Here is an 18,309-nt window from a genome sequence, read left to right as displayed (position 1 = left end):
CACCTTCCTCTACCAAACTCTTAAAGCACTGCACTGAGTTCCCATATTTCCCCACATTCTGTCTAATCTCTAATTCTCCTTCCCCTTTATGCTCGATGCTGTGACTCAGGTGGCTTCTGATTGGTCAGTTCAGATGGAGGGGGGCGGTGACAGAGGGGAATTCCCGGCTAGACCTCTTTTGACAAATATTACTTTTCCTGTCCACTGTCACTTCATTCAGCTCGGGGTTCTCCAAGAGACAATAACCTCTGATAAGTCTGAGAGTGGGAGTGTGCGTGTGTGAGTGTGCACCATGGACGGTGAGTAGCAACACCTTTGTTTACTGTATAATAACAATGCTGAACTGCAGAATGAGAGATTAAGATAGAATGAAATAAATAGCAGTAATCATGCATGTGATGTTTAAAAACATGTAATAACTCAAATGTAACTTTTTGATTCATGTGAATATGTTAAGCTTAAATGTAGAGTAGCAACAGTAATGTTTAACTGCTAAGTGAAATGATACTATGTGGCACTATTTGTATGAGTTAAGTAAACTTCCTCCTTGTTGCAATGATTGACTGATATTGGAGTCAGAGTCAGGATTTACAGCGCAGCTTTAGTAGAAGTGAATGATTTTGCTAAACACTGCAAACCACTTCAAGTGCTACATTATCATTTTTTTTAATTTTATCAATACTATTTAGTTGGATTTTGTGTCTTATTCGTGTTTATAATTGCCTAATTTGTTCCTATATGTCAACATTTTCCTCCTCAGTTCTTATGCCCTCCATGCTAGGGGACGATCCACACCTAAGTAAGTACATTTTGATATCGCTTGTGTGAAAATAAGCTGCTTGTCTCCACAAGTCAAAGCGTATAAGTGCCAAAAACATACAAAAAATCACTCAATGTATTGAAGTGTCTTTTCACTTCCTCATTTTTGTTTTATTGGTAAGCAAGTTCCGTTGCTTTTTATGACCTGTGCTGTGAGTGTCTGCGAGGGCCAATCATCATCTTTATAGTTTGTGGTGATATTTATATTGTGATAAAATTGTCTGTGTGTGTGTGCGCTACATCATATCTCAGTTCTGGGTTTGGAGCGTTTTTGCTGCTGTTGTAGAGCAGCTGCAAAAGAGTGAAAAAGAGAAATGAGAGAGGGCAGAACATGGCTGAGCTGCTTTTTGGCAAAGACACATTTCTTGATTATGTCAGAAATGTAACAGGACTTGATCCATACTGGCCTATATAAGATTTGTATGTGTGTGAAGGTCCCACAGTTTGGTCAGAGCGCCTGTCGCTCGGCTGTCATGTCCACAAAACGACATATTTGTGTTGTTAAATCATTGAAAGACTATATACCAAAAACAGTGACACTTCCCGGATCAGTTTTAGTTCCTCTCACACAGGCATCATGTGGGGCAGGTTTTTTTTTCATGCTTAAGGATCAAAGTTTGACTGATAAAACTCATTTCATGCTTTGTTTTGGATGCAGCGTAGCTGAGGCTTGACTGAACTAAATTGGTGATTTGCAGTTAAAAAGACATCTAGAGATCCAACCAGGCAGAATTTGGTTAAATAAAATATTTTTAGATGTCTAGGTTACATTTAACTGTAGTTTCAACAGTGTGTTAGCAAACAATTTCAACTAGAAGCTTAACTATACTCTGAAATATAATTGGATTATCAGAAACAGAACTATTAGATGAGTATGTGAGGTTTGCCTTAGCTTCACTTGATCAATCAACTGAGAAATCTTTTGCGATTTTTCAAAGAATTGTGAAGATTACCTTTATATTTTTTAACATTCAAATTTAGTAGAATAACAGGACTAGGATGAGGTCATCAATTAAACAGACATTTACATTGGCACAGTTCAGTACACAGATTAAGGCACCATCTGCCCAAGTTCTGCTTACTATAGAAAACAAAAAGGAGAAATGAAGAAACATGGTTAAAAAAGAGCAGTTATCAGTCTCTTTCCTTTTCAGCCTCATCTTTCTGTAATCAAATAATATAATAAGTCATGTTTTCCATGGAGCATAGATAGTTGACAGTGGGATTCTGAAGCCAGCATCAGGTTTTTCACTTCAGGCTTAACACATATTTAGGATGTAAATATCCCTTTTAAACAAACCTTTGGGCATATCTGCAAAATACAGAGAAAAAAATTAAACATCAGCTCTAAAATCTGAGCATTAGGTAGGCCAAACAATTAATATTAATTTTTCACAGCAGACATCTTGACTTTTCACAGTAGGAAAAGAACAGGTGTTACTAATAACATTTATGATGCTCTTCATTAGTTACACCTGAGTTTTCCTGTTGTTATGTGTCAAAATGCCCTCAAAAGGCCTTTTTTGCCCAGTTTTAACCAAAACATTTAGACGTCTTGTGACCTGCAAATCACTGTTTACATACAGTAAATGTGACAATAAGCTAGACTTATTGATCCTGTTCGTCCTGTTGATCCTGAACTTTTGTAATTCCAGCAAAGAACTAACTCAAACAAAAATGATCAAAACCTGTTCAGCAGTCATATGTAATAAAAACTCAGGGGTACTCATGCTTTGAGCTGACTCTACCTGCCTTGAGTTTTTGTTGATGAAAGTAGATTTGATAGTTTTGTTAGTGACAGCACCACTCAGGAGCAACAAAAAGCAGTGAATTATGTTTTGTTTTTCCTCCAAGTATGTTCATTGACTGTTCTCATCATCTGTCCCCTCTAGTGGCCGAGCCAGAGATCCAGATCTTTGAGCAGCCCAAACAGAGAGGAATGCGCTTCAGGTACAAGTGTGAGGGTCGCTCTGCCGGCAGCATCCCCGGCGAGAAGAGCTCTGACAACAACAGGACCTACCCCAGTCTGCAGGTCAGTCAGTTTAACTTCAGCCTCTAAAACTGCAAAGATTTATGTATTCATATGTACAGAGAAACACTTACAGTGTACATTTGGGTATAGAAATGCAGCCTCCTCTGGTTTCAATGTATGTGTATCTGTATATATATACCTATTAATTAAAACAACCTCCTCTTCTCCATCCTCAGATCCTGAATTACTGCGGCAAGGGGAAGGTGCGTGTTTATTTGGTGACGAAGAACGAGCCTTACCGACCACATCCGCATGACCTGGTGGGGAAGGACTGCAAAGACGGATACTATGAGGCAGAGTTTGGGCCGGACCGCAGAGTGATCGCGTGAGTTCACCTCCCACAGTCACCTCTGTCCAACAACGCTCCTCTCCAATAGCATTCATTGACTTCACTGTCAGACTAATTACCACCACGGTCTCGGTCTTAATCAGCATTTCATCATCGAAATAAATAAACACAAACTCTCTCTGTCGTACATGTAGACACCACAACATAATCAATTTGCTCTCTATTAACAGTATTTCTCGTTTCACTTGGCGGTTTCGGAAGGCATCGAGTGTAAATTGGTGACCTCTCAGATACAGAAGAAGAAACTCAAAGCAAATCTCTCACATAAACACACACACACTCACACAAAGCATATTTGTCAAACCATGTCTGTAATGAGACTGGCAATATGGGAATTCCCCAAGTGACATCACCCATATTTGCTGTGTGTTAGAGAGAGAGAGTGTACTCGAGCATGTGTGTGTGAGAGTGTGAATGAGTCAGTATCTTTTGGTGTTTATAATTTGCAATTCCCTCATGGACCTAGAAGTAGTAAATTGAGATACATTTAGATATTCCGTGTTTTACAAGTAAAACCAGATGGCTGAGATTGATTGCATCATTACTTTATTACTTTCATACACAACTCAGTATGTAGTGTGACCTTGTGTGTTTTGATAGTAACAGCTTGTTGCAATAGTGCTAGTTTCTCATGTCATTGTTCCATTATTATTCCCACAGTTTCCAGAATCTGGGTATCCAGTGTGTGAGGAGGAGGGAGGTGAAGGAAGCAATCTTACAGAGGATTACCAGAGGCATCAACCCCTTCAACGGTAAGTGCTCTGGCTCCAAAGTTCCTTATTTTGTCTGTTTCTGATTTCATCTAATGGGGAGTACACATCACACTGACAGCAGGTGACATGTTCCTCCATTACAGTAAGCAAAGCCACTGTAGTTTGTAGTCAGTCTTGCTTACACCGTCCTGCTGTTGTTAATGCTTACAAAAGCAGCAAATATGTATTAATCCACACATGAAAATAGTCCCCAATAAAGTGTTTACTCCTGTTTGAGCAGCAGTTGCTAATAGTTGTTGAGATATTTCAGTCGGGACCAAAGTGGTGGACTGACCAACTTACCGACCTACATTGCTCTCCTTAGAGCCACACGGCTTGCTATCATGGCTAAAAAAATGCAGAATAATTCCAGCCTTAACTTTTGAAAAAAGAAATAACAAAATCTTACTCTTAAAAATGAAGTTAAATTCATAAGCAATAAAGCACAGCGTTGCTCAGGGTTTTTAATGTCACAGTCGCACTTGGTCTGGTGTGAACAGGAGCTTGTGGTTGCTAATGTGAGCTAATGTTAGCAAACTTTACACACATATTACTTTGTAACTGACACTACAGAGACAGTTCGCTAACCTTATGACTTTCCTTTTACTTATTGATTTAACTTATTATTAAATAATAACTGTAAATAAGAGCACAAGTGCAACAAAAATGTTGTATTGGCAAAGGCACATTTTTTAATTATGTCAGAAATGTAACAGGAATTGTTCCATACTGGCATATGTAACATTTGTATCTGTGAGGGCCCCACAGTTTAGTCAGACAGCAAACTAATTTAAAAAAAACATGGATATACTGACATTTCTTTTTGCATATTTAGGTAAAGTACCTAAAAATCTGAATTCTCCTGTTATTGGTACAGTTGCAGTTGTTTATTGTCAGTGTTACTGTAGCAGGTACTGTGTCTGTTGTTATTGCTGCTGCTGCTTTTCCTGCTGTTATTACTGTTAAACAGGTTCAAAACAATTCAAAAGAACTGTTTTCATACGCTGGTTGACCCAGTTCTCAGGCAGTCGAGAAGATTTTCCTAACATGAAGACAGAAATCCGCTCTCTTAAAGCCGCACTATCTACAGTAATGCCATTTCCTCTATGCGCTTTCTTTTTCATTCTGCGGTCCTCCTGTGCAGACAGACAGCGGTTCTCGTGTACAAACAGGCGTTGAGCTACTTCCCCATTCTTGGTCACAGTTGCTCAATTCAGCACAGTGCAGGATGCCACGTGAGAGCTGGGAATGCAGGATTCATTAAAAGGGGGAGGGTGGACCAAGGGGGGTTCCCCAGCTCTAAGAGATGATGATAAAAGTAGGGTTTGGTACTTTACAGGTCTGTAAAACTATAGAAGGAATGGAAGGCTTATTACCAGGTTTAATTCAAACACATATAGTATATGTTTTGCTTTTCAAACATACAACATGTTTGATGCTGATCTCTAATCTCTGATCTACAGTTATAGATATGAAAAACTATATTTCACACTTTTAAATCTCCACTTGGCAAATTTGCATGTTGGCAGGTCTGAGTGGCAATAAACGGTGACTGAGACTATTGGAATTAATTTCATTAACCAAAGAGTCTCCTGTGAACCACACATATTTCACATATTTGTAATTCCACTCATGTGTTTTGATTCATCACTTTCTGTAATTGCAAAAGTGTTCATGCCAGATACTTTAAAGGGGCACTGCAGCCATTTTGCATCTTTCTTTCATTAAGTTGGGAGACTCACATGAGACAGATTTTGAAAAAGAACAGTCAAAATGGGATCCTACATTACCCATAATGCAATTCAGTTACATCTTTCGTTGACCTTCCCTGCCTTGTAAATGCCCATGTCCCAATCCGAGATAACACCAATGACATCATCAGGGTTATTGTCTGTCCTTTTAAAACTCCCTTTAAGGCCACAACGTCTGGCATAAAGTACTAGTAAAGTACAGAGTCTCAAAGACTGACAAGAAATGTGAAGCTGATATAAATGGCTCCTGTGTGATATCAACCTCTAAGTCTGGCTGACATTTTTAGTCTCTTGCTCTGACTACTGACCTTTATCATATATAACCACATCTCTATTCTTTAACTGCTCTATATAATAGAGAGTTAAGGAACTAATTTAAGTCTGTACAAGTTGCAGTTACCGTCTTTGCTGTCATATCAGAGTGTGCAAAGATTTTGCAATGTAGGATCCCTGTGGTCTTTGTGTATATTTTTATTAACTCTCTTCCAAGGCCAGAAACTAGCTAGAAAAATAACATTTAATGTTGTTGCTGTTTTATTTCAGGGACTAAGAGAAAATCTTAGATTTCTTGCACATAAATGAGCACAAAATTATCCCATTGGACATGTCTGTTACATCATTTACCATCATTCCTTAAAGGAGAGGTTTTCTTTACTGTTACAAGTACAGATGGAATTTAATAGATGAAACGAGTGTGCGAATAATGGGTCAGAATTCCTTATCTTAATGCTGTTCCTCTTTAAAAAGGCGTGCTTTCTGCATCTTTATTTAGAAAGGGAGTGCAGGGAGGAGTTGAGCAGATAACCCAAGCTTTGACCTCCAACATGGATGAGATCATAAAAGAAATCTTGTTAATATTTTTTCCAAGTAGAGTCATTCTGGTAATCAAACATCATCATCATCACCCAGCATGAGTGGAAATGGGCCACCGTGTTTAACATACTTCCATCTACCAATAGGAAAGTTGTTGAGAGAGCGGAATTAAAGTTGGATGAAGACAGTTTGTGTGAGAACCTATACTTTCTTTTTTGTGTGCTTAGCTTTTACTCTTGTTGACTTAAACTGAGTGCAGCAGTGGAATAATCTTTAATGTCTAGATTAACTAACATTACAAACAACCGAAGAGAGTCTCATCATGACGATGCACATAAAATAGTCCTCTAACGCTAAGTGGAAGGTACAGATATAAGAGCTGAGTGATTGCTGGTCAGGTTGCAGGTACATGTTACACTACAAGCGTAGTGTTTTATTGCCACATGTGATGGGCCGCTTTTTCACATAGCTCAAACCTTCCCCTCTCTTCAGCTCACTTCTGCTGTGAAACTCAGCTGCTTCCTGTGTCGGGGGAGATAAGTTCCCCCCGCTCTCCCTCCCCCCTCCCCTCACCCCAACACACTTGCACCTAACCACTTTTACACAAATCGCCTGACCTCCTGAGCTACATTGGTGTACTTGTAGGTTGAATATCTTATATTTAATGAGATTACAGCCATGATGAGATCACTGCCTAGTAGTAAAAACCTAAACATGTAGTCTGACCTCGCCTTTACCAGTGATGACACAGAACTGCCTACTGTGTGCGTGGAGTGTGTGACGTGGTAATGTTTTTATTACTATTCCTACCAAATCTTACCATGTGGTGGTAAATGTTTGTTCATTTCAGGAGGGGCAGAAACAGTCAATAGTGATTTCATAACTTTTATATTACTGAGTGAGAGAGAGATGGGCTTAAATAAGGATCAAAAAGCTTCCGGAATGATGTTTAAAAAAATTTCAAAGCTTGTGGCTGTAGATGGCCCTTTGTAAAACTGTGAACAGACTCAAAGACTGCGTGACAAATTCAAGTCTGTGAAGGTGTGGAGAGGATGTGTAGTTTTATCAACTGTGAGGCCACAAGAAGACATTGAGAAAAAAAGAAGTGCTTTCATGAACATCTGAGTAAAGACTTTTAGGCTGAAACTTTCTTACAAAGGGTGATTTACAACTACAGAATTTGTAAGGATTTCTCAACTTCCACAAGCTCCAAATCTTATTGACCCTCGTTTGATCCCATACAAACATATTATTTCTATTCTGATGTTGTGGGTCATCACCTTAAAGGCAGTGCTGGGGGCTAGTTGGTCAGTGCTGTGGAGGAATATTATAATGAAGAACTATTGAGTTTCATTTGGATTACCACTGTTTTGCGAGTACAACTAAAAGTACCATTATTATTGAGTAATAAGTTAGTAATAGTATTACTACAGAAGTAACAAGTAATGTACAATCTTTCTGAGTAAGCAGCCCAAAGCTACTTCAAAAAATGTATGTAAATTATTCTTTAAATTCACATTATCATTTGTAAATTAATTGTGTTACGTCAGTATATAAGATAATGATGGAGAGTTGTATCAGTGGAGGTAGCAAGTTCCATAAAAACCGTTCCATAAAACTAAATGCTTTCAGGCGCAACGAAGATATCACCACTTGTCCTGTTTGTTGCTGGTTGTAGTTTTTCCAGTGGTCCTTTACTCTTTGTATCAGTTGCCATTGCTAGAATACTTCTGTACTATTTGTACCCAAATTCCTCCTCTTCAATTTTTGTACCCTAAAGCAATTCCCTATGTGCGATAAGAAATCCTGCAGATTTCCAAGGAAAACTGATGGTGTGGAAATCTAAAATGTTAAAATTCTACACTCAGTAGTTTTATAGTACAGTAAAGGTATATATATATATATATATGAAGTAATGGTTCTGAAGTCATTCCATCAACCTCAGTAAGACACACAAACTGAAATTTGCGTGTCAACTTGGTTAATTGTGAGTCATGCAGTGGAGAGGCTGTTTGTGGTGAAGCTTGGCACCTGCCTCCCCTTCTTTCTCACTCTCATATTCTGCTCCCACATTCACACTAACCACCCCCCCGCCCACTGCCGACCCCCCAGCCGTCGCTGCCCCCTTTACCACCATAGCCAATGGTCTCGTCCCATGCAGCTGCAGCCAGGCTGCCCGATGACTCTCAGCCCACACACATTTGCTCATCACCACTACCTGCTCTCTTACTCACAACCCACTTTCCTGCACCTGTCCAGCATCTGTCTTACACAATAACATACTCCACAAACACTCACGCACACATGTAGACCAACATAGTATGTTCCATCGGTATTTACTCTGACAGTTCCGCTTTCATACACGAGCAAGTCTTCATTTCTCCCTCCTTCAGTTTCTCCATTGTGTGTCTGTCTTTTCCACCTACAGCAGGCAAACCTGATGACCAAACAGAAATCTGGAATAGAAGATGCAGCAGCAGCATAATTTTATGGTTATAGAGAGACCATTTGCTCCCCCAGAATATAGGGTTAATCCTCACAGTGTCATTGTTGTTGTTCAAGACACCCAAACTCCTCCACTCAATGAGCATTCATGCATATAGATACTGTAAGCCATGTGGTTTCACCCATACTTGCCTCTGGGAAAAATGTTAAAGAAGCACATTTAAAATTACACTGTATTAAATTATTTATATGTTCTAAGAAAGCAAGCACCTGCTATGTCTTGACATAATAATTTGATTTACTCATGAAATTGTTTGGCAGCTGTCCAGACAGAAATGTCATATGCTTCATAAGAATGAAGTGCTTATTTTGTGATGACTGATCTTTATTTCGGTCTTAAAGTTAAAACAAATAAAGATAATCACTGTTTTCAGAAATGTTAAATGTTAAAACTTATCTGAGCACAACTAGAGGACCCTTTCCTTTGAAACATAAAGGGAACTCCTCATTTGGTAAATGCTGTATACTCCAGTAATGCTACGTCAAAAATTTACATACTCTTTTACATACAGTACTTCTAAACTCTTTAGATTGTCTTCATAGACTTCAGGAAGCCACTTCTCCTGGTCAGCAAAGAGTTCATATTACTCACCATAAAAATGCAACTTGTCATTTTTAAACTTCAGTTTTTGTTCAGCTTGTGAACAAAGCTTGAACCTTCACATAGATACACATTGCTTGTCTTCAGAGATGCACAAGTAGATGTGGGGATAACCTGTTAGCATTTCTTTTGCTTTTTCCCCTGCTTGTTAACTACACAGTAATGGACTGAAGTCTGACTCAAGTCACAATTTTGATGACTTCTGACTAAGCAGAAACACTAATGACCTGTGACTTCACTTGAACTTGAACCTCGAGAGGAAAAATGGCTGGTGCCAGCCGTACATGCAGAGACAGAGCAGGAAAAATGCCTAGCTAGCTGTTTGCACTGCACACGTCAATCTTCACGTTCAGTAAGGATGAGGAGTTTCCCAACATCTCATGTGTAACTGCACTGAAGTTTTTTGTTGTATGCTTAAGTGTTTCTGTGAAGAATATGCACATATTATCACCATGGAGTATGTTTGGAAGAGTAAAAAACACATTTTGATATTGTACTGTTGGTGTTCACATTTTGAAACAGCATTAAATAAGGGAGAAACACATTATGAAGGATTTGAGTAAAAGCAAAGAGATTTAACTTGAGATTCTGTCCTGTCCCACCACTTTCATACACGTCAGGAGCCATCATGGTCAGTCATGTAGGGAGTCTCAACTGCTGTCTCTATGTTGTGCAGACTCTGTCTCACACACAGACACAGACACACATTTTTTTCCACCCTGAGGTGACGTTGCCGAGCGTCACCGTGGCGACAAATTGTAGGTGGGGATGGCCTCGACATGAGAGCGAAAGATAGAAATTGAGAGATGGAGGAAGAGAAAGTAGGCAGATGTGAAAGCCTGGTGTGTGTGTTGGTGTGTGGGCGTCTCTCAGTAATAGCTCTCCCTGCAAGGTGTGTGTTTGTGTGTGTTGCCTCTGGGGGTGGGATGTGTGACGCTTGAACATGTGTGTGTGTGTGTGTGTGTATGTGAGTGTGTGCAGATGAGAATGTAGGCCGCTTAGGTAGCTTGAATAAGCTTATCTGTGACGTGTTTATGTTGATCCAAACTTGAGGTTTTGGGTACAGCTTACAGATTTGACTGACACGACCATGAGAACATTATAGAGGATCATCTATATCTTTGGTTACATTTGGTTTATTGTATTATTCTAAAATTATCTTTGATCATTAGTTATATTGATTGCATGCTTATATTGTTGTTACAGTGTCCCATAATAAGTGAAGTAGTGGAGGGTGAACACCCCTAAACCCAGTTTACAAATTGCATTAGAGCACAAGAGATAATACAGGATCAGTTCACCATTTTTGAGATATCCATCTTTGAAACATCTGCTGTCATTTGTTTATGGTGGTAAAAGTAAAGTGTATTTTCAGAAACAGTATTCTGGTTACTCAAGATAATCCAGAGACCTTGCATTTAACTTTTTTGATAGTGATTATTTTTTCAGTAGAAAGTAGTTCCAGGGAAAATTCTTTCCTGCAGGGTCTGTGGATTATTCACAGTAATGAGAAATTTGTTTTTTGGATGGACAAATTGCTGCTGAGTTTTTAAAGTCATTTTTCAGTGCTTTGAGACCACAAATAAAATTTTATTCACCCCCATTTAAATGGTGTGACTGCAGGAATCTCAGAGACGGACAGTGGTGAAAAGTAACCAACTTTATTCAAGTACTGTTTTTAAGTACAGACTTCAGGTCCTTGTACTGAATTTGAGTATTTGTACTTCTACTACACTAAATCAAGAAATGTGTATGTTTTATTCCACTACATATAGTATTTGACAGCTATAGTTACAGATTTAGCAATTTTACAAAAAAAAACATGTAAGTTTCTAAAATATGATGCATTTTTATAGATTTACTATTTATTATAGATAGCTACTTACACATTAAAACTGGGGCCATTATAGGTTCAACATTAAGTACTTTTTAAGTACAAGCACTTTTACTTTTGCTATTTTAAGTAAATTTTGCTGATGATACTATTATTAAGTACTTAATTACAAGTTACTTGTAATTAAGTACAAGTAACTTGTAATTAAGTACAAGTAACTTGTAATTTTACACATTTTTATATGTGTAACTTTGGCAACTTAATATTATTTGGGTAAACTGAACCTTTAACAACAAAACATGTTTGTTTAATATCAAAGCATAAGCTCTGTAATGTAAGTGATCTTTGGCTAATTTGCTTATTTATGTCAGTCAATGTCAACCAATGTCTTATAAAGCACTCTCATCTGGTTGTGATAATGACATTCATCTCTATGTGTGTGTGTTACCTTAGTGCCACGCGAGGAGCTCCTGCAGTCAGAGGAGTACGACTTGAACGTGGTTCGCCTGTGTATCCAGGTCTTCCTGCAGGATGAGACTGGCCACTACAACCAAGCACTCAACCCTATTGTCACCAACCCCATTTACGACAACAGTGAGTGGCTGAGCCCTGTCTACATCAAACTGTGTTCATGATGACCTCACGTTAGGCAACATCATGTAATTGCTATATAATTGCCCTTATGGGAATACAGGCTGCCTCAGGTTAGGTGTGTCCACCTTAGGGTACAATTGATGTTGGAGCTGATGATGATATTTCATTCATGAAAGCTGCTAATAGCTAATATTTTGTGATAATGTACATTTGCATGACATTTTAATTGGACCAATTAAATGGTTCCCAGAATTACTGTTAAGACATTTATTATGTTGTTTTGCACAAATTAAAAATTAAAAGAGAAACAGCATTAAGATTATAATGGAACAGTGCAATTTGCCATTGAATCCTATAATATTGCTACTATAATTAATAGTAATAAAACATGCAATAGGGCAAGTGACACACATAACTGTGTTTGCACTTTGCACGTGCCTGTAGCTGCAGCGTCTTTGAACACAAGTGTGTGTTGCAAGACCTGTGTACGTGTGTCCAGTTGATATTCTCTCAACAAGTTTCAAGTGTTGCACTTGGTGAACTAGTTTAGTGTTCCTCACACACCAACGAGAAAGGGGAAGTTAACACTCAAACAACACCGTTACCATGGAGCACTTCCTCTTCTGACAGGAGGCATGTGACATGTGACTCAACCTGGTGAGGCTTCAACTGTAAACTGAATGTGGTCTTCTTCTAAACAGAGACAGATATAAAACCAGCTACACTGAGCCACTTCAGCTGGTTGTCATAACAGTGCATTAACAAAGTAGATAAAGTAAAAGTAGATTCTGACATTTTCTATATGAAAAAAAAACTAGCATCTCAGTTGTATACAATCTGATTTGTCAGATTTGTTTGTCTATTTTGTTGCATGTTTACAACATGTGTTTCTGCATCATCAGGGGCCCCAAACACAGCAGAGCTGAGGATCTGTCGGGTCAACAGGAACAGTGGTTGTGTAAAAGGAGGGGATGAGATCTTCTTACTGTGTGACAAAGTGCAGAAAGGTACATGGATGTGCTGAATACATTTGGAATTAATTGATAAGCATTTCCACGCTTTTATGTTCTTTTTACGGTGTAATCAGGTTTTTTTTTTATCTATCCTGCTTCTATTTTATCTCTTTGCATCTTCATTCAATCCATTTTCCATTCATTTTTCATATCACGAATTTTGCTTTTCATAGTCATAGTGCTTCATCTCTTTGCATGTTCATTCAATATTCCATTCCTGTCATCCCATCATCCCTCTTTCCTCCAGATGACATTGAGGTCAGATTCTTCTCCTCCGATGGCTGGGAGGCCAAAGGCTCCTTCTCCCAAGCTGATGTTCATCGCCAAGTGGCTATCGTCTTCAAGACTCCACCCTTCTATAATACCTCCATAACAGACTCTGTCACCGTGCACATGCAGTTGCGCCGACCGTCCGATCAGGAAGTCAGTGAACCACTGGATTTCAGATATCTGCCTGATGACAAAGGTGAGCAGTGATCATCATCTTCATTTTGTGATAAGTGAACTTGCACTGTCGCCGCCATTCCTCTTTGTCTGATAGTATCCAGGAAAGAAGGCCCACTTTTAAATTCAGGTTGATAGATGAAAAGTTTAGTCATGTCAGTAGACCTGGGTAGATCTTATACCACACATCCTTCATATCTGTGATATTTTTTGTGTTTCCTTTAGACCCTTATGGCTATAATGAGAAAAAGCGGAGAAGAGGAAACTTGATGAAGATGTCAGGTAAGAGTTATGATACTAAATATAGTAGAGCACAATTCATCCTATGTATGAGCACGTCCTCAGTAAGTCAATACACATTTATGTATTTTAACATGGTTTCTTTGCCTTTCTACACCTTTAGCTGGCCATTTTGTTGGTCTGGCTATGAACAGGCCAAAGGCGGTGCCACACAGTACCATGAGTCACATGCAGAAAGGTAACTGGTTTATACTTGGTTTCCCACAAATAGCAAATGATGTTAAGCCAAATACAACATTTCATCCAGATCAGGATAATACTACCCTGCAATCACACTCAAAGCCATCACATGTTTTCCAGACCTCAGCAACATGTACGTGAGGCAACAGCCTGCAATGCAGCAACAACCTGCCATATTCAACCAACCCTACCAACCAAGCCCTCAGAATGTAATGATGACATCACAGGCTCCTAATGTGCCAGTCAACCATTCATGGGCAAATCCCAACCCAGCACTCTCAATGGATACGGTCACCATCAATCCCGCAAGTGCCATGAGCAATTTGCCACGTCTTAATAGCAGTAGGCAACAGCAGTCAACTCCAGTGTCTGGTTACACCTGTGACAGTAACACCCTCCCTCAGCTCAACCTGAGGGACTTGCAGTGCTTGGACACAGTCCCCCAGGCTCCTGTAATGAGCCAGTCAGAGTCCCAGCATCTCTTCCACATGCAGCACCAAAGAGAGGAACTCACCTCTGACACCCGGGCCCAGAACCATCTAGGGAGCCAGAACCAGGGTCTCCAGACTATGTGGCCCAATTTCAGCACCCCCAATCCAGTTCAGAACACCTTTAATGGGTCTGTACCTGGAGGTGGAGGGGGGTCACAGGGGCTGAGCTCCTTCCCCTTCCTAGAGGGAATGGAGGGGAATGAACTTCTAAAGAACCTGGTGGGAGGTGGGCCTCAGACTGGCTTCCAGCTGAAACAAGAGCCCCAGATCACAGTGGTACAAGAGTCCCATACTTCCCTCATGCATTCCCCAAGAGAAAGCCAAGGAAACACGTACACCAACTTGCTTCCTCGTCCTATGAGCAATGGCACCAACATGGATCCTATGAGGCAAGACGGTAGTGGAAACAACCAGTCTCTTAAAAATCTTCAGAATCCTTTCTCACAGAATGGCATGACCGCCGATGGCCACTATGCAAATTTAGCGGACTGGCTCAAATCAAGTCGGCACAGTGACTACAAGGAATGACATTGTTGGCATCAAGAAATAAACAGAAGCAGTGCCAAGGATTACATCAGTCTTGTTAAGCCTGCAAAGCTAGAAATTTTGCCTCATCCATTCTGGCCCAGTAAGGCTTAGTGGGCATTTGCTTGGGTTGGGTACATTCGTGCCAAAATTACTGGCAGCCTATTGGACCCACAAACAGAAAAAGGTATAGTTTCTAGGTGTTACAACTGATTACTACCTAGTTCCATCTTTAGCAAAGACATCACCAAGAATACTCTCTACATTTGATTGGCTAAAGGTGGCACTTCCATTTCCAACTATTAATCTAGAAAGACACCTTTCTCCAAAAAACTATTGACTAAATTTTGGTTTCTTGGTAAATTTGACACAACAAATAGACCATGCAGTTTCAGAATGTTGCTTCATTTATATATCAAAGACACCTTGTTTAAAGCCCCAGTTCATGATTAGTGTACTGTGCAATTCTTTACCAGTTCCACTCCAACTTTTACTCTCTGAACAGTTGGGGTATTTCAAGAGGTGCAAAGTTTAATCATAATTTTATTCACACTGCTTAATTCACTGATTGGCTCAGCTTCCAGGTCCTGGTGTTAGTCGATTCCCTGTAGATGCTCTTCAGACTAGTCTTGAAAACTGAGCTCACAGGAGTTTGGCTGATTTCTGCAAGGTTAAGATTTTTATGTCAATGAACGATGTGTGAGGTTGTAATGATGAAGATCTCACCAAAGGACACATTGATGGTTTCCAAGACAAAGGTTCTGAAGAAGTGAATGTACTACTTTCTTTCTTTGTTTTTCTCATGTGAAGATGGATTCACGTTAAACATATTGTATAGTAATCAATGTTTTGTTTGGGTGTTTAATCTTGAAAAAGAAAATGGGGTAAATGGATGGCATATTGAAAGTACATTAGAGGAAATTTCTTGTTGTCATGGGTTTATTTTTTATTGCTGTGTAAAGGATTCTTTCGTATTACACATGTCAGCTAAGGTGTGTTACTGTTTTATTGATTTTTTATCAGAGCATTTGCTGTTAAGTGCACTCTGTACATACATGTTAGCCATATTTGAGAGTGAAAGCTATAACCATGCTGAAGCACTCAAGAACTGGCGAGGTACTGAAATTTCCATTGAGGAAGTGGGAGGAAGCACATTGAGTGGTGTCTTTCCTTTGTAATGACTATGTCATACCAGTGATCACATGTGTTATCCAGAGTTCTCAGAGCATTTCTAACAGATGTTTTACAGATACAGATGTCAGTTTTGTATTTTCTTGTTTTTTTTATTCATTTAGCCTCACAGAGCGTCTTGCTCGAGGACATTTTGATCGGACACGTGACTGATGATGGACAAACACTGGCACTTAAGCAGGGCTGGTCTGTCATCTTTAGCCTAGCTCATACTAACGTGATGTATATCACCTGTATACCCTCCAAGAGTCTTCTTTGTCTTAAATGAACGTAAATATTTTGATGACTACTTTGTAAGATTGGATATGTTTTGAATTTTATTACAGGATCAGTTTTTAATAAATGTATTCTGTCTTATTCCAGATTTTTTGTCATTTAATTGTTACCTTTATATGATATCTTTTACACTGTATACATGATCTCCCCATGCAAACATACGTAACATTTATACAAGTGATAAGGCAACAAGCAACAAGATGTCTTGATATAAGATCAAAAATGGTTCAGTGCTCTATTCTCTATATTGGGACACCTCAGAGAGCATTATCATACATATACAATGCCACTGAACAAAGTATTTTTTTCATGAATGATCTGTTCATATATTCAATTAGAATACATGATAATATTGCGCTAAGTTATCATATCAAGATATGGTGGCTCACATTCTTCATGTCTAAATGCATAATAATTAAAAAATGTAAAATCCATTACATCTAAAATACTTGAGAACCTTTACTTTTGGAAAATTATAGGATTTTGTTTTAAATTACTTTTCATAACACATCAACATTGAAATAATGCTACAATAATTCTGATAGGTGGAATTATAATATTTTTGATAGGCACCTGTGACTTTTGTCTGTTTAAGTGACCTATATGACATCATCAATTAATAGAACACAATTTCCTTTACAAGAAGCCATCGAACATCATCACTGAACTTTAATTAGGTCTTGACTAATGTCATTTTGATCTTAAATACTAAAAACAACACCATTTGTGGGATGGGAAGATGAGAGATATCACCATGTACAAGGTTGAAGCTAAATTTCCACATTGTTAACAATACTACCACATTACAGATAAGAGTTTATGTTTGTTGTAGTGTGTAAAATGTACTGTTTAAGACAGTTCTGGCTGTCAGGTGTGATTTTTTGTTTTTCTGTTGGAGATAATAAGGTGTTGATAGCCTGACAGTGAAGCATGTCTTCATGACTCTGACTCAAGCAAGTCTCAACAAAGTGATGAGTAGATTGAGCCACATGACTTTGCACTTTCAGTTTAAGCTGCACCAGGCCTGCCCTCAGATGACTTTCCAGCATGATCTTGGTCATGGTTGAAACATTTTCTTCCCTTTCTTCTCAATCAGACAAAACAACATGAAAAATCCAAAGTAAGCCAGACTGAAACCTGGTTTTTGTGGCCTGTTGTTGTGGTACACCCGTGAAACCTTTTGTTTTCATGTCCATACACAAATGTAAGAAGTGATTGGTTCTTTCAACACTATAAATGTATAAATGATTACATTACTTTTGAGTCTTTTACATTTTTAAGAAACTGCTGCCTTCAAGATTGTGTTTTATGTTTTGTGCTATGTCAGGTTTGACAAGAAATCTGCCAAAAGGAGAAAGCAGAAGAAGAAAGCCAACAGCTTAAGCACCAGTAAAATAATATTAGTCCTGATATCAAGACTACAAAATAACTTACTAAACTACTTAAGCATAATCAAATATATTCAGTAAATCCTAAACCCTTATTAACTACCCCCTGAGTGTGCGAGACTAGTTTAGGCAGTCACAGGGAAATCTTGTGAAAGTTTGAATAATGGATACTATCGGATAATATTGTGTGTCTGCTATTATGTCAGAGACGTCCATTTTGTGAAAAAATTGTGATTTCGCTTTTATTTAAGGCTCTGAATTATCAGGTTTCTGTGTAGAATAAGGGTGAAACTAGAAGTCACCAATTACCCAATAAAGGAAATGTGGTGACAATTATAGTTATTACCATTGAGCAATGCTGGCTACGTAAGTGGATACAGTGTTTGGCCCAAACACTTTTTAAACTTCTACATTGTTATTAACAGGCCTGTCTCTTAACAACTTTTATTTT

General features: G+C 38.8%; 1 protein-coding gene across 1 annotated transcript; it reads left to right on the top strand.

Moving 5' to 3' along the window:
• The first annotated feature begins 171 nt into the window (after positions 1-171).
• On the top strand, positions 172-16,551 carry rel (v-rel avian reticuloendotheliosis viral oncogene homolog). The gene is made up of 11 exons (XM_044373365.1): positions 172-299; positions 761-799; positions 2,712-2,851; positions 3,028-3,176; positions 3,861-3,952; positions 11,910-12,050; positions 12,953-13,057; positions 13,311-13,529; positions 13,733-13,789; positions 13,911-13,985; positions 14,108-16,551. The coding sequence occupies exons 1-11, from the start codon at positions 293-295 to the stop codon at positions 15,004-15,006; spliced, it is 1,923 nt and encodes a 640-aa protein (XP_044229300.1). The 5' UTR covers positions 172-292; the 3' UTR covers positions 15,007-16,551.
• Positions 16,552-18,309: the final 1,758 nt, after the last annotated feature.

The sequence above is a fragment of the Thunnus albacares genome, chromosome 14, assembly GCF_914725855.1.
Source record: "Thunnus albacares chromosome 14, fThuAlb1.1, whole genome shotgun sequence".
In the NCBI taxonomy this organism is placed as follows: domain Eukaryota; kingdom Metazoa; phylum Chordata; class Actinopteri; order Scombriformes; family Scombridae; genus Thunnus; species Thunnus albacares.
This window is presented reverse-complemented; position numbering and strand designations above follow the sequence as displayed.